This window comes from Phlebotomus papatasi, chromosome 2 (genome assembly GCF_024763615.1).
Source record: "Phlebotomus papatasi isolate M1 chromosome 2, Ppap_2.1, whole genome shotgun sequence".
Taxonomy (NCBI): Eukaryota; Metazoa; Arthropoda; class Insecta; order Diptera; family Psychodidae; genus Phlebotomus; species Phlebotomus papatasi.
Window position 1 is genome coordinate 78,145,161 of NC_077223.1, and position 22,906 is coordinate 78,168,066.

General features: G+C 32.5%; 2 protein-coding genes across 2 annotated transcripts in view; one reads left to right on the top strand and one right to left on the bottom strand.

The window, feature by feature from the left end:
* The first annotated feature begins 47 nt into the window (after window positions 1–47).
* LOC129804517 (3-phosphoinositide-dependent protein kinase 1) lies at window positions 48–14,249 on the top strand. Its single transcript, XM_055851870.1, has 4 exons — window positions 48–268; window positions 3,120–4,085; window positions 8,324–8,598; window positions 13,397–14,249. Exons 1-4 carry the CDS (start codon window positions 97–99, stop codon window positions 13,499–13,501), a joined length of 1,518 nt encoding a protein of 505 aa, XP_055707845.1. The 5' UTR covers window positions 48–96; the 3' UTR covers window positions 13,502–14,249.
* The window catches only part of LOC129804527 (LIRP-like), a 16,025-nt gene continuing 7,113 nt past the window's right edge, over window positions 13,995–22,906 (bottom strand). The window contains exon 3 of the mRNA XM_055851885.1: window positions 13,995–14,598. Coding sequence (XP_055707860.1) covers window positions 14,393–14,598 — 206 coding nt within the window. The 3' untranslated portion in view covers window positions 13,995–14,392. The remainder of the gene's footprint in view (window positions 14,599–22,906) is intronic.

Here is a 22,906-nt window from a genome sequence, read left to right on the forward strand (position 1 = left end):
TTTGCCTTTTTAAGAAGAAAATGTCCGAAGTTACCCGAAGTCTCTCAATATCAGACCCCGCCACTAGAGGCGCTAGTGCAGTTAGTTCAGTGAAAAATGACAGACTCGGCGTCGAGTTCTGTGAAAAACTCTGCTTCGCGAGTTCAAAATACTGGGATGCCTGCCAAAAAGTCCGCCAATGACTTTGTTTTTGGGAAAACCATCGGTGAAGGCAGCTTTAGCACCGTTTATTTAGCTAAGGATATTCACACACGTAACGAATATGCAAGTGAGTTGTCAATGCTGCAGCAGTCTGTTGCCATTTTGGCTCTCCTCTCAAAAAGTCACAGCTATAGCAATTACGCTGGAAAGTGAATGTGGTCGATAAGGACGAGGAGAGAAAGTGTTGCAAGGCGCGAACGTTGTTTCCATTTTAGTTTCGTAATAATTTATGAGAAGCCTATTTAGCAATATTCTATATTCTTCTAAGTGACGTAAAATAATCAATTTCCTGTTTTTTTTTTTTTCAAAGAATGCCTAATGCCCAGCGCACAATAACTTTTATTTAGTAAACATGTTTTAGACGTTTCAATGAGAGTGAATGAGATCTAGATCTAGTTATCTCGCTCACTCTCATGGGGAATTTTGAAAACATGTTTACAAACAAAAGCTAATATACGCTGGGAATAATATTTTGCGCTCTACAAAAGGTGTAGTTTGCATATCTTAAAAAAAAGTAACATAATTGAAGGAAAAATTTTAGCGATAATTTTCATGTTTTTACTATTACTTCGCAAAAAACTATATCGCCCCTTGGAAATTACAAGGGACCAACTCAATCTGAGCCATTTTTCAGGAGACAGCATGAAAGATTCAACTATGTGTATAAATAATTATCTCAATTAAGTATGTTAATAAAAACAATTTAATTTTTTTCTATTTGTATGAGCATTATTATAAACATCGGAACATACATATTTTTACCTTTCAAAATATGTTTTTTATGAGTTAGCTCTTTGTCATTCTAAATTATGCGCAAATTTTCATGAACTTAGAATGACACGGGATCAACTTGTTTGAGTTAGTCCCTTGTTTCACAAAAATTTGAATGATAAATCTATTTTGTGCCCCTTGACTTCAAACCAAACCGCGCATGCAATCATAAAGAGTAAAATTTTGAAAAACTTTAGTAATTACGAAATTTAATGATTCATATCATCTGAAATTTTATTAAATTCTCTGTCTGAGTGCATTAAAATCTCAAAATCGCCAAAAAGTGAGTTGGCCCCTTGTAATTTCCAAGGAGCGACGTTTTGAAATTCAACAAAAGAATAATAATTTTAAATTTGCAAATTTATAAAAAAAAAATATAACGGATTTTTTAGTAGACATTTGAGTTATTTATTTTTCTCATTTGTTTTGTAAACAAAAATTACATTTCAAATGGCTGCAAGCACGGATAACTCTACTATAAATAGTAGGTAGAAATTTTCGTGTTCCATAATAGTGCAAACAATTCAAATAACAGTAGAGCTGTGAAACTACATTTAAATACGATTTTTTCGTATATTTCTAAAGTAAACTGAGCTTACACGTAATGTAATTTAGAATTTAGACTGACAAAACAATTCTGAATCTCAATTAAATTATGGTAACACCCATCTTTTAGAAATCTGCGAAAAATTCGTATATCAATGTAGCTTCTCAGCTTAAAGTAGTCTCACTTTTTCAAAATGCAGAATTTGTATGATTTTCAGTCGCGAGAGTATCGAGACGAAGGGGGTGCAGCGTCTCTAAGAAGTATGAGTGAAATTCTCGCTAAGTAAAGTCTCTAAAACATACACGCTCAATTGGCTCTTTTTCAATCGGGCGAAAAATTTTGTTGACAATTTTCACGCTTGATTTTGAAGCAAATTTGCTCAAATTCTCTGTAGTTCCTCTTATTTTACGTGATTCTTTGTAATTGAGCACTTATTTTGGAATTTACAATGACTTAGACACCTAAATCACTCGATAATTCGAATGATATTTTGCCCCAAATGTCCTTTTTTTTGCACTATGGAACAAATATTTCTACCTACTGTCCACAGTATAATTTTCTGTGGTGCAAGTCCCTAAAAATATTAAAGTTCAAATTAACAGATATTGTAAAACGAGCGGTCGAAAATGATGATGATTCTAAGTTTTTTCCAAAAGGAGAAAATAATAAACACAAAAACTCCCTTTTTTAAAATATTTCTTGGGATTTACTCATGATGGATTCTTATGGCGAGCTCTTATTCCGAATCCCTAAGTTGGTTTGTTTTTAAGAAAATAACGATATGGCCAGTGAAGAACCTAAAATTTATTGTAAATATCAAATTGAGGGAGTAACAAAGTTTATGCTTTGCTTAATTCTTCTCATATCTTTACATATCGCTTAACATATTTTTTGATCAAAAATAAATTTGCTCAGAAATTATTCGGACTTCTGAAAAAAATGCGCATTACTAATTAATCCAAAAAAATATTTTCCCTAGACTCCTTATTTTCTAATCTTGTATTTTGTAATCTTGTAGGAAATTATAAGAGTGCAGAGGACGCATTTTAAACTAAGATTTTTCAAAAACGATTAATTTCGCATAGAAAGTTGATAATGAAAATTTTTGTAAAATTAGCCATGAGGAATGGGTTTGAGTAATTTGTGCGCTGAAGTCGTCTCTGATATAGTCCGATTTTCGGTGTGTCCGACTTTCGATATGTCCAACTTTCAAACCGTCTGCGTTTTCCTTTTAGCAAATTATCCTATTTATTTTTAATTTTCAAAATATACAAAAAAGAAATGTGAAATTCCTCTTTAAATTTGTGTTTATTAAAAAAAGTTTTTTAAAATCAAATTTTACCTTTACAAGCGCATTTTTTCCAAAAAGTTGTAGTTGGGAATTTTAAAAAAATTCTAGAAGAAAAATTAGATTTCATTTAGGCTTAAATTTAGACTTCAATTTATGACCTAGAGATGTTTTTATTGATATGGTCAACTTAAGAATCATGATCATCGCAATGCGATTTGGGCTTATCATGGCCAAAATGTTGACCATGCATATTAAATAACATTCTCATGCTGTGTTTTTCCTGATGATTCCCATCCCCAATCCATGCAGTAAAAGTATGCGATAAGCAGCATATTATCCGGGAGAAGAAGCAGGAGTACATCAAAAGGGAGCGCGAAGTGTTGTATAAGATGAGTGGCGTTCCCGGATTCGTCAGTCTCTACTGTAGCTTCCAGGATCCGAGGAGTCTGTATTTTGTGATGACTTATGCAGCTAATGGGGATCTCCTGCCCTACATTAATAAGGTGGGCTCCTTCGATATGGACTGTACACGTTTCTATGCAGCTGAACTCGTGATTGCACTGGAGGAAATGCACAAGCGTGGAGTGATTCATCGGGATCTCAAACCCGAAAATATTCTCCTGGATGAAAAAATGCACAGTTTAATTGCAGATTTTGGATCTGCAAAAATTATCACAGCTCAAGATACAAATGCTGTGGCTCCAGTGAGACCTCCGCCCGAGGATAGAGTAGCCCCGACATCGCGGAGTTTTAGACGCAATAGTTTTGTCGGAACGGCTCAGTACGTGTCTCCAGAGGTGCTCAAGGGTCAACCGGCCACGAAAGCGGTAGATTTATGGGCGTTGGGGTGTATTGTGTATCAAATGGTGTCAGGTTTGCCGCCATTTCGTGCTGGATCAGAATATTTGATCTTTCAGAAGATCCTCAAGCAGGATCTCACATTTCCCGATGGCTTTGACGTGGCGGCCAAGGATTTGGTGGAGAAACTTTTGGTGCTTGATCCAAATGCCCGTCTGGGTGCCGATAATCCCGATGATCGCTATGACAGTATACGAGATCATGTGTTCTTCAATGGCATTAATTGGTGCAATTTACGTGAGCAGACCCCACCGCAGATCTATCCTTATTTGCCGGGCAGGAGTCTCGAGAGTGAACTGAGGAGTCGCTACAGAGTGCCGGATAATCTGGAACCGGGGCTCGATGAGCGCCAATTGACAAGGCTACTGGGCCTGGAATTGGGCACCACTGGTACTAGTATACCAGACGAGGATGCAAGTGAGTAACATCAATTGATTTCTTAATTATCAAAATTTATACACTGTAAAAAAATTCTAGAAAAATTTATCAAACATTAGTAAAAGTCATTAAATTTTGGATTTGAAAGTCTGAATAAGAATTTCTTAACTTTCTCCAAAGGGTTTTTCAAAACATTCGTTTATTTTATTTTATTTTATTTTTATAAATATAGAAACTTTGAGAAAAATGAATTGTCAACTTTTTGATAGGTTTTTAATAAATTATTTAATACTTAAATAAAGCAGAATAAAGTAATTAATATTATTTAAAAATAAATTGTTTTTTTGTTTTACATAATATTTGGTGTTTTTTTTATAATTTCTGAACTTTTTGTTTGGAAATATATAGACTTGCCCAACGCACAGTAAATTTTGTTTTGTAAATATGTTTTTGACATTTCAATGAGAGTGAATGAAACAGAAATCTGGTCATCTCGTTCTCTCTTATAGGAAACATTGAAAACATGTTTACAAACAAAAGTTATTATGCGTTGATAATTAGTAATCCTGGGTAATATTTAATATTTTGTGTGTCTGCCTAATTTTTATGGGCCAAGTCCGGCATTTTCACTCAGAATATATCAAATATTTCAAAATGACATATTTCAAGGCATATTAGCAACAATTAATGTTGCTACAAAACTTTATTGTTAATTATTTTATTAAAACTTATTTTAATGTAAAATGCCAGTGCGATTTGGCGCCATCAGTGTTGGATTGATGAAGCTCTCATGTTGCTCATGCTTCAAAAAATTGCAATAATGCAAAAAAATTGAAATCATGTAGTAGCTATGCCACATCTTTGTACAAAAAGTATTACCTGACCTTTGAAAGGACAGGTAATATGTTTATTGGACTTATAATCAGGCAGAATTCAGGCTAAATATCAGGATCATTCCAATTGTTGAGTGTGCTCGCAATTTGGGGTTGATTTTCAACTCTTCCCTCTCTTGGTGTGACCATATTTCTCACATCAACCAAAGAGTTTATTGCACGCTAAGGACTCTGCGGCGCTTTTGTGAGGTAACCCCACAGAATACTCGCCTTATGCTCGTGAGAGCACTACTATTGCCCATTATCATATATAGAGCAGAACTTTTTTTGATGCCGACTGTGAAACAATCAGGAGGCTTTCTGTGACGTTCCACAACTGTGTCTGTGTTTGTGCTCTACGTGCTCGTGATTACATTTCACGGTATCGAAACATTCTGGTTGGTTGTGATCTGCCTTCCCTCCTCCGTCTGAGAGCTCTGTTATTCATGTTCCATCTGATTACTTCTCGGAGACCAGGATACTTAGCCTCGCTCCTGGCTTTGGGGGCTTCGGTCAGGCAGCGGGGACTCTTCGTTCCGAGAGCTCACTCGAGCCAGCTTTCGCGTACTCTTTTTGTCAGGGGTGTTGTTATTTACAACTCTTTTCCACCGCATGCTAGGACATCGCAGGCCGGCATTTCTAGTGCTTTTCAGTCGGGGTAGAGTGTTTTCTTTGTTTTTTCTCTTTCTCTTCTCTATTTAAATTTTCTGTCTTAATCTAATTTCATTTTCTTTCTTTTTCTTGTACTTTTTTTCCTATCTAATCAGACATTGTAAGAGGGACGGACCCTAATTATGTTTTATTTAACCCATTCAGTCAATGTACCAGAAATACTTGAGATAGAATGTTCATATTTTGGGATTAGTTTCCTACACATTAATAGATGAATTTTTTGAAAAGAATTTTTTTTAATCTCATATGGGGGCGCGGGGAGCCCCTGTCAAACAGACGTCTTAACGGTCACTGAATTTAAATTCTGTGCATTAATTCATCACAAACTCTATTGCTTTAGATAGAGTGACTATCCAAGAACACCAATTGGGAACTAGAATTCAAATCAGGAAAGAGGAAACAGGCCAATTTTAACAAATTCGGCGGGATGTCGCATTTTCCGTCCGCCATTTTGAGCAAAAATTTTGCATGACCTTCCGCGAAGCAAGAAAATAATAACAAAATCTATTTTCATCTCTGTCGGACTATTTTTCTCAAGTAATTGAATAACTAACGTTACTAAAAATCCATTCTCGACAGCAATTCGGATAAAAATTGCCCAGAAATAAATCATCAAAAAACACTCAATTTGCGTATGATGTATAATACCATGGTAAGGAATGGGTTAAAACAAATAAATAAATTCAAAGTAATCAGGCAGAGTTACCAACTTTGAGAATGGGGAATGACCAAACGTGGCTTCCGTAGGCTTGGATAGGAAAAGGAAGTGATAATGAAGTTAAGTGTGCTACTTAAGTTTGGAAAAATAACTGGGACAATAAGCCGCACAAACCAAGGAAACCTCATCATCGCCCTTTGTGAAAGATTTAACACGTGGTATGGCAAAAGTTCCTTCATGGGGCGTCACATACTGAAACATGAGCAACATGAGAGCTTCATCAATCCAACACTGGTGGCGCCAAATCGCACTGACATTTTACATTAATTAATAATAATAATAATAATGCTGGCACAACATTCCATGAAGGAACTAGACCTTCCCGCAAGGGGATTTCTAGATATGCATTATTAGTTTTTCTTGTACGGGATAAGGTTGTCAGTCTCATGTCCGTGGAATCAAGTAAAATGAAGCTCATCTGGGACGCAATTCGAACACCTTTAACGCCAGAAAAATTCCTGGTGACCTAAAGGGGATTCGAACCCGGGACACTTGTATCATAGAGCGAGTGCTTTACCACTTGTCTCATTGAGTGCCTAGGAACTTATTCCACATAAAATCGGTCGTGTGATTTCGCCCCTTTCAGGATTTCAATCATTCGGAATTTTGGCTGCCATCGCTTTTAGAGATCGCCTTGGTATAACCTGAGGCAGATCTGCAGAAACTTCAAGTTCTGGATTCTCAACTCTCAACTGGAGAATGAAATATTTCACTCGCTTTAGTTTTTCTTGAATTAGGGTAATTACCCTAATTCAAAACCATTTTCCGATGCTTTAACTTTGACAGAAGATTCAACACATTAAGTTCATATTTTTTCTAAAGAGAATTACACAAATTTGCTCCTTGACTCTTCTAGAATGCTACTTTTTAGTGAAAATACTTTAAACTTAATTTGAAAACTTCTTAAATACAAGGAAAATACGCGAGTGTAAAATGCTTCTATTGGAAACAAATCTATCCAAATGGAGACAAGGGAAATTTTCTAATTGGAGACAAAGAGTGTAAGTGAAACCGCGACGAAAGGCTTCCAAAACCTTGTGAAGTTGCTTTTGAGTGCAGGATTTGTACTTATTCCCTGGTCTCTTCTCCTTTTCCATCTAAAACAATAAGAAAATCTCTTCAAAAATATCATATTTCCGGGGTTTCCTATTGAAGCATGAACAGTCACCCGATTGTGTTTTTCATTACACTTTTAATTTTTCTGAGAAATTAACAAATTAAAATTTGTGAATATGAATGGATTTTCGCTTTATTTCGAGCAAAATTAACTAAATAATGAAACCAATGAAACTGAGGTATAGAAAATACATAAATATAGTAATTTAGTACTGTATTTATCATGAAAACAGTGACGTTTCCATTTGGAGTAGCGAAAAATTTCCATTTGAAGCAGGTTTTGAATTAGCTTAATTTACCCTATGCATTGCTCAAAAGAATTATAGCAAAAATGCACAAATCTCTTTTTTCATGGAAAAGCGCATATAAAATCGCAACGGTATTATTGAATTAAATTTATACACTGAATTGCTATTGTTTTTTGACAACTTAAAAAAATATTTCAACTTTTTTTCTAATATACAATGTTTTTAAAAAAATGAATAAATAAAAAAAATATTGATTAAAATAATTACGATTCTTTCTGATGGAAGCGAAAAATGTTTTTTTTGTTTATTTTGGTAGGAGCTCTGAAAATAATTTCAACATGGATGAGGATTGTGGGGCAGTTTTGGTCATTTGAAGAATTTTTTTTAATAAACTATGTTCAAGCTAGGTCTATCTAGTATTTCTTCTGTATACCTCTATTGATTTATTATTCCAAAATTTTATATTTTCGAAAATCATGCATGTCTGAAACTGCCCGACTCACCTCTATTTCATATTTTTTTTTTATTTGAGCAAACATTGATTTTACAAAATTTTGTAGAAATCTTAACTTTTTTATTACGTTTTTTACGGTGTATCTTCCAAAATATAACCGTGATGTGAGGTGTGAGATTCTTATTTTTTCTGTTTAGGTATCGGGAAGCTATCGGAAGCGGAGAAACAGCAACGTTTAGAATCACAGAAGACTGATAAATGGAATCAATTTGTCGAGGGTGAATTGATTCTGAAGAAGGGCTATGTGCATAAGCGAAAGGGTCTCTTTGCGAGGAAACGAATGCTACTGCTTACCACAGGACCTCGTCTCTTCTACATTGATCCCGTGCAGATGGTGAAGAAGGGCGAGATACCGTGGAGTGCTGAGCTTCGAGTTGAATCCAAAAACTTTAAAATTTTCTTCGTTCACACAGTAAGTAATTTTTTTTCTTCTTCCTTTAAATTTATTTCTAAACCAGATTGATGCGCATTGCAAGACTTTTTTTTCTCGTTGAAATTGATGGAATGCCATGAGAGAAAATTCTAATATTTATGTGATAATGGGTCTCTGCTTATAGTCGAAGTTAATGGAAAATTTCCAATTAATATAACTTTTGTTATTGGTCAATTTATTGATTTTCCGTGAATCATGTCAAACTCTGTTTATCGATCATTTTACTCGGGCGCCTTTTTCATTTGCCCCAATTCTCCCTTAATTGTCGCTGTTTTCGTTACAAATAATTTCGCGAAAATTGCGCTTTCTCAATTGGGTTTGCTGTCAACATGTTATTACGTTTTTTTGGTGTGTTTTTTTTCATTGAGAAACAATAAAAGTTGCATTAGATAAGCATTTCCTGCTTTAGAATTGGTGTATAGTCAAGGATGACATAAATTGGCGCGGGAAATTTTTGGAAGAATTTTATGCATTTTTTTAATTTTTTTTTGACAAAAAAAAACTATACCAGGAATTCCACTATCAGTGGGATCAGTTTTGTTGATTTAATGTACAAGGGATCACAATGAGAGATTGCAAAATGAATCATGCGTGTTGGTTTTTATTTTATCAATGTGTATAGAAGGCAAAACAACAATCATGCATTGAAATCGTGAAAATGTTGTTGAGAAAAGAAGAAGTATTAAAAAAAAAGATGAGTGTGTGTTTTTTTTGTTGCAATATTATTCACTTCTTGGCGCGTGTCTCTTTGAGCAAATTGTAAACAATTACGCGGCTAAATGGATATTTGTGCTGTCCTACAACACTCTTTTCTATTTCTGTCTTTTTTATTTTATCACGTGCAAGCAAAATGATTACAATCTTAAAGCTTTTTGTAGTAAATTCACTGCGAAGATAAAGAACGTAAAGAACATAGGGATAATCAGTTTGTAAGACCTAATTTCATATCAACCAGATTAGCAGGTAGTTTATTTAGCCTAATTATTAAGGGGAAAGTTGTATAGAGGAGTGTGGGGTAGTTTCAGGAAAGCATAACTTTCTAGAATTAAATTTTAATTATCCAATATTCAAAAGCAACTACCTGGAATTAGCTTCAATATTACTTATAAATACTAGGAAAATTATTGTTAAAAAAAGAAACCTTCAGGTGCTTGAAGGCCAGCCCCAACATCCCCTACAACGATAAATCATAAAATTGTAGAAATTATAAATTTTAAAATGTTCACTGATATTAATATAAAATGGGGAAAAATATTTTGTAGTCAAAATAAATTGAATTTTATCAGTGATTTTATTGTCACTAAGATTTGATTTTATTCTTAATAATTGAGAATAATTTCAGAAAAGGGGCGGTGAAGCGTCCCATGCTGCAAAGCTCGAACTTTTGAATTAAATGCTGCACATACCTTAAAAAGAGATGGCAAAGTGTCTCAGCTTTGTGAAGGTGCTCGATTTCACGAGAAAGAGCTATCCGTGTATAATTTTTTCGCATGTTTTTTTTTTAGTAAATAGGGTAAAATGAGGTAATTTGGAACCATTTACAATTTGGGACACTTGAGATTTTCTCACTATTTCAGATGAGCAAAGAGAAAACAAAGATTGCAAAATAGAAGAAAAAAGACGTTTTGAGAAGAAAAGGAACAGATTTCTTCCTTTTGAATCTCTAAAACACTGAGATAATCTCAATTGTCCCAAATTGTAAATGGTTCTAAATTACCCCATTTTACCCTATGTACCGCTTTACTACTGATTTCAATTGATTGATAAATTAAAAAAAAAACCATTCAGAAATAAGAAATTGCTTAAGAAAAGTTAGGTTTTATTTAGAATATTTTAGCATGAGTAACAAAGTTTTCGAACAAATAAAAAAGTAAATCTGTGAAAGGTAAAACTTGGTACTAATACCGACTTATGACCGATTAAGTCCTATGCAGTCGGGTTGGAAACTTCAAGATCTTTAAAAAAAATCCAAATTTAAACAAATCGGTTGAAAAATAAAATCTCCCAAGTGGTTAAGCTTTGATCTTCGAAAATTCGATATCGAAATGAGTTTCAAACATAAGTGTCCAAGGACGAAATAATCGCCTTACACTCAGTCCCGGCATTATCCACTTCGGGATTATGCATCTGACGAGATTAATTCAATTCAATTCAATTCAATTTATTTAAAAACCACTACAAACAGGGTACAACCCTCTTACAAATGCGTGGCAAGCAAATATAGAAAGAAAAGGAATTTTTAAACAAAAATAAGAAAAAATTCGTTCTATGGAGATTTATTCAAAAGAAATCTCCTGCGGGTAGGGTAACGTGATATAATTTGGAATTAGTGTTACAAGTTGGACAATTCGCCGGTACAAGTTGGACAATTCGCCGGTACAAGTTGGACATGGCTTTTTTCTTGATAAATACAGTACAAAATTTGTTTTTAAGCAAAAGGAACCAAATTATAAAACTAAAGCATTAAAAATATACAAATAAAAAGAAGTACTAAATTTATAAAGACAAAAAGCCCTGTCCAAATTGTACCATTGTCCAACTTGTACCACTGTCCAACTAGTACCACTTTACCCTATGCAAATTTTCTCGATGCATAATTCCATTTCGCGCGTTTTTTTTCGGTCCCGAAAATGTGCATAATCCCGGGACTGAATGTACCTCTAAAACATATTTGAAAATGAAAGAAATTGCAGGAGTCGTTTTCGAAATAAATGTTAACGGCTTTTCAGTCGACTTATGAGGGTGTCCCTCGAAGATCTCAAGACTATATCTCTAACCATTTGACTTTTAGAGCGGACGACAGCCTGACAGACAGATCAGACAGACAGCAACGTGATATCGTTTCTCAAAAATTGTCTTTTATTAATCGTATCGGAATATATCTGTTACAATTTAATCATGTTCTCGTATATCCCGTGTTGGAAGAATCTGCTGATCGTAGATTGCCCAGGAACGCCTTCCTCGTAATGTCGATGCTTCTTCCATGTTCCTTTTCTTGGAGTGTTTTTGGGCAGAGGCGGTGCATTTTTATGACCTTATATCACAGTGAAAATGTCTTTCTAGACCAGAGGCGTGCAAGAACCGTTGAAACCCAATAAACGTCAAATGAAACGTGCGTCAATGATCAAAACGCTACTAGAAAAAACTTATTTTGACGTTTATTCGGTTTCAACGGTTCTTACACACCTCTGTTCTAGACATTCAGACCGGGCGGGACTCAAACTCACAACACTGTGAGTCAAGCCGGGGATTTAGCCGCCCAAGAACCAACGGTCTTGCCTATTGCGCCACTTAGATCCCCATGAAATAGATAAATAGATGATTCTTAACCATGAAATAGATAATCATAAACTTCATGATATGAGATGAGAAGTGACGAATGAGATCTTTGTAAACAAAGAAAAAATAAGCATCGTTTGAAGCTTCACTGCGTGCGAACCATGCGTACATTCCCCTATAAATTGTTTTTTTTGTTACTTGTTTTTCAGAAGTTTTACTTGGAACCTTGTTGATAGTTTATCGTTTTCCTTTTATGTAAAATCATTATTAATATCCTTAACGGTGCTATTGTGCTATCACACCAGGATTTTCACAGTTTCACAGTTTGAGCCAATTGAGCAGTGAGATTTCTAGAATTTACTTGAAAATTCACAAAGCCAGGACACATTTTGCAAGAAATTTGCTCAATTTTACCGCGAGATTTTTGATTGTGGATGACTCCGGACTCATGAAGAGACTCTCATACAGTTTTGCTGAAAATCTGTATGAAGTCATCCCAACTGTGATTTCTTGACAGAACAATTTCCATCGAATTGCTTTGGAGGAACTCAGCAAATTACTCCCGAAGCTGAAGCTTCACTCTCGTACAAGTCTATCTCTAATCACTGTACTTATTTTATTTTTTTGACTACAAAAATAATAATTAATTACGAGTGAATAAATTTAATAAAAACAATTTGGTTCAAAAGGCTCCTTGTTTAACTGTAATAAAATTGAAATTAATGAGCAATTTTAACATTTTAATTTGCTGTATTAAAATTTAATTGAGCAACCACATTTATGCTATTTTAGCATGTTTAAACATGTTTTAGTGGGCCAAGAATTAGTTTATATCAATAAATAACCGAAAATCTATCGATTCAAATTTATTTTTAATGCAAAATACCGCATAGGAACAATTCATCTTAAAATTAATTTGAATTTACAAATTGAAAAATCCTAGTGTGATAGCACGGTAATACATTTCAAAAACAATAAAAATATAGACATAACCTTGGGTAATATTTTGGCCGCTTTGATTCACATAGTTCCTTGCCCTTCCGAAATTCTTCCAGTCTTTTTCACGTCACCTCGTACATCGAAGCGTCATTTTTTATTGTTTTTTTTTTTTGCATTGTATATTCTCGAAAGCAAGAAAAACTAAAAATATATGGAAATTTGAGAAACAAAGAAGTGGCCGAAATTGCAAGCTGGGCGAAATTGCAAGCTGTCCGAAATTTGATACAGTTACCCTAAAACAGTTGTAGGCAAATGCATGTTTGCTATGTGTCATATGTTAATAATATATTTCTCTATAAATTTGGAAGATATTTAAAAATTGCTATTGCTAAACTTGCTATACCTGCTACGCTCTTGCTAAATGATATTTTGAAACTCTTGCAAAAAATTGTGAACAATATATCCGGTTTATTTTAGATTTTTCGATAATCCAAAAAATGGGTTTCAAATTGTTGGATATTTTCATTCTATGATTTTTTTTCACTTGATGTTATTGTAGCCAAATCGAACGTACTATTTGGAAGATCCAGAGGGATATGCACTAGACTGGTGTAGCGCAATAGAAAATGTCCGAAATTCCACTTACAACAATTCGTCAACGTAAGAGAGAAGGATATGCTGCGGTGTAATTTATTGCAAAGAGACAGAGGAAAAGTTAGTAAATAAGTAAAAGGAATATTTAATTTAAATAAAAGAAAAGGAAAAGGAAGAAAAATATTTTCTAGATAGTTCCAATTATCTCACAGAGTTAATAAAAAAGAAAGAAAACAAAAGAATAAAAGAAAAAAAAAGATAGGTTTGTTCTCTCAGTTCAATTGCAAAAGAAAAAAAGAAGAAAAAAAAACAAAATCATAGAAGAGAAAAGAAACACGCGTAAAAATGTCTTTTTGTTGTGCATAATTAGTTTTTGTAGTTTAAACAATTTTTTTGTTGTTGAAAGATTAGGAAAAAAGAAAATAAACACAATTATAATGAAAAAAAAAGAAAAACTAATTATAGTCTCATTGACTCTTTTTTAATTTAAAATGAATTCTATTTAGCCCTTGATTTAGCCAAGATGGGAGAAAAAATGAGTGAAAAAAAGAGAAACATTGAAAAAATATATTATGCCATGTATTGTATTCCAAATAAAAAGTAAAAGTTGTATTATAAGTTTTAGAAAGAATTGTCCCACTTTTGTTTCTTCGTATATTTATCAAATAGATTTTTTTCTCCTTTTCTTTCCTCATGATTAACATGCTTAGAGAGTAAAGTATTTTTTAATTATTTATAATAATTATATATTTAAATTACTACACATAATAGTTATATAAAGATTTGAGGATGATAAAAATACAATAATAATTATGACAGAGAGTGGTTAATTTAATTTAGAACAGAAAAAGAGAAGAGGGAAGGATCACTACTGAGTGTATGTTGGAGAGTGTGTGGCGGGATTGGCCAAGAGATGAGTCGTGGCCAGCAGAGAGAGAGACAGGGCTCCTGGGGATGTCGCTTATCTTCCGCAGTATCTTTTCAATTCGGTCAAAGTACAGCTCTTCCGGCAACATTCCTCAATAATTCCCTCCCTGCGGAATCGTCTAAACTGTCCCGGTCGCATCGAATTGCTCAGGATTCTGCTGAGCAATGGGTAATGTGGCACTTTTACAGGCAAATCATCAATTGTTTGAGGTTCATCAGCGAAGGCGTAATCGTCATCGTCTGCAAGATAAAAAGAAATGGAGGAGGTAATGTTGAGTAAAAAAGTTCTCTTTTGATATTTTCTCTACAACAAAGCAAAAAAAAAAGAAAAGAAAAACAAGACAGAAGTTCACAAACAGTCCAAATTCCAAAGTAATTTTTACTATCAAAATAGTTGAATAGTAAAAAAAAACGTTATCAGTAGAATAAAAACACATTTTGAGATACTCAAGATCAAAAATATTTCAGCCACATTTCTATTCTATTTCTAGACTCGAGGCTTCTTCTTTCAGAAGTAATTTCATTAACTGATAAGAGAAGATACACAAGAGTTTGCATAAATAGATAATCATAATAATATTGATCGTTTAACATGAAGTTCAAGTTTAAGAATTGAAAAGGTCAGTAATTCCGACACTACCGCGTTTCATTCAAATGCATGTTAATTATTTTATATTGACTTTTCTGCAATTAATGAAAACATAATTAATATTTTATTTTCATTTTTTTTTAAAAGAAGATTATATGAAAATTTATCAGCACTTTAGCAATATTAACGCCGCACAGTGGTGCAGAATAACCAAAAACCTGGCAAAAAAATATTTTATGGTGTTTTTGCATTCTGAATGACTCTAGAATGATTTATTTTCTTAAAATAGTGCGGAATTAACACTTATTTGTTGAAATTTTTATCTTAGTATTAGAAGAAAAATATTCATTTTTAGTATGAAGACCTTCGAATTTTGTTTTGTAAAAATCTTGCTTTTGCAGTTTTATGATCTTTTCTAATCTTAGCTCTTTTTTTCAAGGAGAATATACTATAGTTAAAGCGGTAAATCTGATCACGTTATCCTTTTCGAGGCATTAATGATAAATTAAGGATTTTAGAGAAAAAATTGGAAAATTGAAAAATTATTCTAAAAAAATGGACCTTAAGTTTTCCTCTAAAAATTGTCTTTTGGCATTAAAACCACACAAACACCGTTAATTTGTGATAAATAAAGTTTTATATAACAGTTCCATACTTGTAATACAGAAGGAAAACATTCTTTTTAACAATTTTATTAAGGTAATATTATTCAGTCATATATTACTTTTTTAATTCCATAATAGCTATAGAATTAAAATCTTAAATTAAAATGTTACAAGCGACTTAAATTTAATTGCTTTTGTAAATTAATTGAAGAGTATAGTCATTCGAGGAAAGTTGGAACAGTGGGAGAGATGGACCACTTCACCTCCTGTCTACACCCTACACTGAGAGAAATCCGAAAAAGTTAAAATAACATTCCGGAAATGTTAATTTTACCCTGCAGTATTGATCCAAAATCGGTGTAAATATTACCCTTTTTAGGTGTATTGGGAGTTAAAGGTACCCTTTTTCATGTTGATTTTACCCTTAAAAGGTGTAAAATTAACATTCAAAAATGTTGATATATTTTTACACCCAAAAAGTGTTAAAGTTATGACGAAAAAAGTTAATCGCAGCCTCTTTTTTCTCTCAGTGTATGCACGATCTCCACCTCATTTGGTCTATTTGTGCCCTTCAACATTCTAATGAAAACCCCCAAGTTACAGCTTTCAACCTTTAAAATTGTACGAGAAAATTGAAATTGAATTTTTTGGATGTCTGAAAAATGGCTAAAAAATTTTATTTCGCCATAAGAATACGTGTATTTGGGGGTTGAGGAGAGATGGAACTTAATAGTTTTGGCAACACTTCCGGTGTGAATTTTGGTCAATGTTCTTCAAAATCTTTTCAAGTAAATCTTAGAAATTATTTTCACTAAATTTCTGGTAAGACTGACTCGATACACTCAGCGAAATTGCCATCGAAGTATTTGAGCCACATATTCCATAAAATAAATCATTTATACTGAAAAAATAAAATAAACTCCAATAAATTCAATGAAATAACGTTCATGTCTAAAATCACTTCTCTCATTAAATTAATAAAATAAACTATAAATATTTTACTAAAATTAGGGGTGTTCCATCTCACCCGAACTTTTTTTGAGTGCCCCAAAATGCAACTTTTTTTAAATCCCATTTTTCGAAGTGACTATTTTCATCTAGGCTTTTCTAATATTGATATCTTAAATATAATATTGATATCTTAAATGATAAACTAGTGAGATTCGTCTTTGTCTCGCATTCAAAACGTATCCGCAATTTTGAATATAAAAAAGGTGTTCCATCTCTCCTCGAATGACTATATATGGCTTAAAATATCTCTATAACCCAATATGAAAAAGATTTTTTTGTTTATTATGTATTTTATTTATAAGAGGAAGCTGCAAACATTGTGATTTTCTATTAGTTGTACGTCTCCTAAGAATGAGATCTAAATGTATAAATGGATACTGAAGAAGTGTTTATAGAAGAAGAATATAAATTTATTTCTGCAAATTAAATTAAAAAAAAAACATTGAGCACTTTGGACTGTATTGACGGTTTTGATACTTTTCCAAAAAAACAAAATTTAAGCGAAAAACATCAATTATTGCTACTTTATAAATTTATAATCGATTAGGACCTATGTATGTATATAGGTTGGAAATTTCAAGACCTTTCCAAAAAATCAAAATTTGATCAAATGCCGATTTCAGTCACAGGTGTTTAAGGACGGAATGTCCGCTAGGACACTATAAAATATATAAAAAAAATGAAGGTGCTTTATTTCTTTAAATATTCCAAAAAGAGTGGTTTCTGAAGGGGAAGGAGAGACGTTCGTAGGAATGGAATTGCAGTAACATTTAATAATAGTTAATTCGTCCAAGTAATCTTCATCAGGAGCTGAGATACACCATTAAAAACTTTAGACCCCTTCTACTAACATTATATGTGATCTCATGCAATATACTCGAAAGTCAATTTTCAGCAACTTCAATGTATCATAGCAAAAAAATCGCACTAAAGTAGCAAGGTTTCTCGATGGTTTTTGACAGAGCAGGACCTCTATTGATAAGTCCGTGATAATTTAGTGTAAATCTCTTACGAAAATCAAAAGAAATTCACATTATTCGAAAGCATGAACGTTCGAAGAGAGAGAACTTTTCCCTATAGTATCAAGGATGTACTCAGGATTTTAGTAAACAAGAAAGGAGCTAAATTGAGCTTATTTAAAAATATATAAAATTCTTATTAGGACTTTTAGGAAAAAGAAATCAACTTAGGAACTGTTTTTCGAGGAAATTCCGTTTTTTAATTCTATTTTTGCACCGATTTTCACGGATTTGGACAAGGGGTTCAAAAACGTTCTCATACATTAATAGATAGATTGCATTTTAAGCTTGAGAAAAATATCCCAAAAGAGTGTTCTTCTTACACAAAAAAGGTTTCATGTATTTGAAAAATCGACACGACGAGTATTTACTTGAATGTTTTCACTGGACCTTTTTTGTTTATCCGTTTTTAAATAGTTTGAAGCGATTTATAGTTTGCATAAATTAATTACTAGTTTATAATCCTATATGGAATCCGTTTAGACTTTTCAAGGATTAGGGGAGACTGAGGCAAAATTTGTCAAAACGAAAATTTCAATAATTACTATTTTTTAAAATAAAAGAGACTGAGGCTTGAAATTTTTATTACAGATAGCCTTCATGAACCTTCTTAAACTTACAAAGTTTCAAGGGATTCGAGGAAGGATTATGTAAAATAAAAAATAATGAAATTTTGAGCCCTATTTTTGGAATATTTGGCATAGAGAAAATATCAATACTGATTAGCTCAATTTAATCACATTTCTCGTTAAAATAGAGAAAAATTATCTTCGACAAAGTTGTAGAGGAATAAATTTCCTATAAAAACATGTCTATTTGATATTTTTAACGTTTGCGAGAGTAAAACGTCACAAAAAATATCCGAAGACTGACAAAATTTGCCCCAGCAATTTTGAGAATCTCCACAAAATCGGTTTTTAGAAAATGATTCAAAAATCACATTTCTTTCGAGATAGAGGAAAATAGTCTTCTGCAATGTTGTAGAGCAGTAAATTTCCTATAAGAATATGCTCATTATAAAACGTTTAAGTTTTCTCAGAGCTCGTGAAAAAATTAAATATACGTTTTGACAAGTTTTGCCCCAGTCTCCCCTATATGAGACCTTTTTAACAAATCTAAATTTGCCATAATCGGTTGATAAATACGACCTGTTTTGATTATAACCTCTGATTAATTTTAGAAAGTATATATTGATAAAAGATCGGTCTAGACAAGCTCCAAAACATATCCGACAAACATAAAAATGTGAAAAAAACGTCTACGAAATTGTTTTATTGTGAATATTTGAAAATTAAAAAGAAAACATTGTGATACTCCGGAGATAAAATAATTAAATAGACACTAAACTGATGATTATAATAAACTTGGAATAGTAATCTCCGAATGCACGAGCTTTTTACACACATCACAATTATTATTCAAATAATAGAATTAGTATAAAATAGATTGAATAGATTTTTAATTCTAAAGATTGGTGCGTCCAGATGCTGATCATTTTCCCATCCAAACGTTTTTAGTAATACATATATGAGAATTAAAGCTTACTTTTATATTTATAAAATAGATATTTTTTCTACTAGTGAATATATGATAAATTAGTTTATAATACTAATATTTTTGTCTAGCAAATTTCTTAACGATGAAACTCATTTAATCATATTTTGCATAATTAAAGTGCTTTATACAATTTTTAATATTTAAACATTTAAACTTAAAGAAGACCGGAATTTAATCAGTTACTAATTGAAGTTGTTCTTTGGTTTATAGTGAAAAAAAATTGGATATTACAATGAATATTTGAATATACTCTAATTTTGATAAAATAGAGGTTTGTTCAGATAAACTAGAATATCCTATTAATGCCTAACTTAGCTCTGATCCTCCTAGTCCTACATAAAATCTTTTAAGTTCACGAAGAGGAAACAGGGCAATTAGCAAATATATTGCTTTTGTTAGATATGCTATGAATTATTTTATAATAGACAGAGTATAAAGTGATTGGATTTGAATATTGACAAATCGTTACTTGCATTATAATTGAGAATGTGTTTGTTATTGGGCTTGAATAATAATTAATAAAATAATTATTGTGTCAATATTCAGACATAAGAAAATTATTGACCGTAATTTAGAAAGTAGGGGAGACTGGAGCACAAGTCACAAAACGGATATTTTATTTTTTTATAAGCTACCCGAAGACCTCCAAAATTTCTAATTAGCACAGTTTTATAGGAAATTTACCGCTCTACAACTCTGTGAAAGTTATTTTCTTCAATTTTGTAAGGAAATATATTTATCGAGCTGTTTTCTAAAAGGTAATTTTGTGATCATTCTGGAAAATGCTGGGGCAAATAGTATTAGGCATAAAATACTATCGCATTTTGATTCGCTTTTTACGGGATTCCGTAAATTTAAGTAAAATACCGAGATTACATATTTTCATAGGAAATTTATTCCTCTACATCTTTGTAAAACACCGTTTTCTCTATCTGAGCGAGAAAAGCGCATTTTAAGCTATTTTACAAAAAACACAAAAGATTGCAAATCGTTTGACCAATGCAAACAACAGCGGCGACACATAGCATTGACGTTTCTTTTCACAGTGGGACATCAGAAATTGTTTCGGTTTTTGTTACTTTTTGCTCCATAGCTTTTGCTACTTTTTACCCCAAGTGGTCGTTTTTAATAAAAGGATTTCTGGAGAAAAGAATCTTTGTAAAATTCTAAAATGGATAGCGGATTCGTATTCAAAGAATATCCAGATAATTTGAGAAATATTCACCAGTGCATCAAATTTAAAATAAGTAGCTAATAATTGATATCTTCTGCATGGAAAGTATTTCAAAATAGGGCTAAAAATTTCGATATTTTTTATTTTCTAAATTCCATGTTCAAATTCTAACAAACTTATGACATTGAAGAAGACCTATGGAGGCTATCTATAGAAAAAATTTAAGCCGCTATCTTATTTATCTTAGAAGATATTGAATTTTAAAATTTTCGATTTGTGACTTTTTGCCCCAGTTTTCCCTTTTCATAACTCGAGGTTCAAAGTAGGGTAAAGGAACACCTATAACACCCCTCGGTATGTGACCTGTGGAGTTGAAGCTCAAGCTCACTTTTACATGCAAACACGTATGGAAATTTCTCTGCATTCGTGATCGTTATGTGAAATAACTTAAAATTGGGAACCGTTCCCCTTTTGGAAGTTTCTGATTCCTGTGGAGGGATAAATATACTAAATTCCTGTCTAAATATCTTTTCCCGATCGGCCAAAAAAAGGAGAACTTGCCATGGAGGTGACCTATAACACTTTAAAAATTTGTGTCATAATCTATATTGACACCATTTCAGTATCAATTGGGATATAAAATTTGAACACTCCTCTTTATAGGAAAAGGTAAAAGAGAGAAAAACGCTATCCTAGTTGCACATTATTATATAGTTACGATAAATTAATTTCAATATTTTGACGAAAGTGTTAATAGGGGTTTCCTCTCGAAAAAGTGTTCCTCTGACTCTAAGCAAATGCTACGCGCTTAAATTAAGAATAAAATTGTATTCGTATTAATTACAGTGATAGTAATATAAAATAAGGTTCATCCCTCTTACAATTATGATAAAGAGAAATAAAAGAAAAAATAGCACCGAAAGATTAAGTCTAAATACCACGAATCACATTTATTTCAATAAATAAATCAAATTGTTTTACATGAGATTGAAAAGATTTAGGTGGTGTTTGATCCACCTACACCAATTTTTCATCAGTTCACAAACAAATTCTTTATACATTCTTTCAAGCAAATAAAATTTTCATATTATATACAACGTGACCCTATTAAAATTTTACACTGCACAAATAATCAAAAGATTTAAATTTGGTCAGAGAAAAAGTATGATAGACTGTACTTAGGGGAAACTGGGGCACCATCAAACACAAGGTAGCACCAAACACTGTGTTTTTTTAATAAGATATTCGCATTCAGAGGACAAGACTTATACAGCTTTATAGGCACAGGGATGCTTGTCCACTGAAGAAATGATCAAGATAGTCCAAGTAGTTTAGAAATAAAAAATTACTGTTTGGTGCTACCTCGTGTTTGGTGGTGCCTCAATTTCCCTTAATCTAGAACTTTAAGAGGAGTGAAATTATTATGTAGGTTTCGGCAAAGAGTAAATACAGAGGTTTTTGCTTTACCTGTAAACCTCTTAGATGGAAATTTTATAAATTAGGCCTATAGCCTCTACACATTTGGAAGAATTTTCGTTAAAAATTGCTTTTTGAGGGAAATCATCTGCACTGCTGAAAGTGGAAACGTCAAAATTCTGTCAAAAATACAATTTTTGACGAAAATTGTTTCCAAAGTGTAGAGGCCAAATTCAATATTTAATAAAATCACTTCAATAATTAAGCAAATAGGGGGAGGTGAGGCTACTTTGAGCTGTGGGGCTACATTTTTTATTTATTTTTATTTATTTATTATACAGTTCATGCCCCTGTCGGAGTACAATAATTTGGAACTATATCAAAAAATGTATTCTTATTGTTTTTTTTTAACATGCATAAGATCAGTAGAGAATAAGATACAATCAGATGTTACAAAGGAGAAAACAGGCGGTGCAAAAAGAGTCTTGAATATAAAATTAAAAACTTTTCAAATGAGCGACTGGTTTACAGAACAGAGTTTTAGTTGCTTAGTAAAAGTTTTTTGATTTAAATGTGGATTGGATGCTACGAACTCATTATATGATTTAATTGAGGAGTACGTTAGACCACGAATTTATACGATTGATTTATACCACATTGTTATACGAATTTTTCTCCCATTTCTAAAAATAAAGCTGCTCTTTACAAGCATTTTATTTAGATCATCAATTGTTTTGTCTATCCGAATTAGACCAAGTTAAAACCCAGTTTACTTTAGAAATATGCGAAAAAATCGTATAACAATGTAGCCCCATTGCTCAAAGTAGCCCCACCTCCCCCTACGTTGCATTGTATGAAATAACTAAATTTTGACTCCAAATATTTAACTTTACTGATAACTGAGGAAAAATTTGCAAGAGTCTTAGTTAAAAATTCTTGGATATTTTCAAAATAACAACAATTTAGAGATCACTAGGAATAATCCAAGTTCCCGAAAACAAAACGAATGGAAAGAGCCGAAAATCCAATGAAAAACATTATTATGCAAATTGATTGAATTTATGAAAATAATAGAGTCTTGTTTTGTGAGACTTTAAACCTTTGAAGATGGCCTTTAGCTCTGTGAGAGGCGTATCATCACAAATTTATTGCGTTACATGAAAATGAAAAAAATAAA

What these genes read in the sequence shown, in the direction of transcription:
- LOC129804517 (XM_055851870.1), top strand. Translation starts at nt 97, where the DNA reads ATGACAGACTCGGCGTCGAGTTCTGTGAAAAACTCTGCTTCGCGAGTT. An exon ending in CACACGTAACGAATATGCAA is followed by an intron (nt 269 to 3,119) that starts GTGAGTTGTCAA and finishes CAATCCATGCAG; the next exon opens with TAAAAGTATGCGATAAGCAG. An exon ending in AAATTTTCTTCGTTCACACA is followed by an intron (nt 8,599 to 13,396) that starts GTAAGTAATTTT and finishes ATGTTATTGTAG; the next exon opens with CCAAATCGAACGTACTATTT.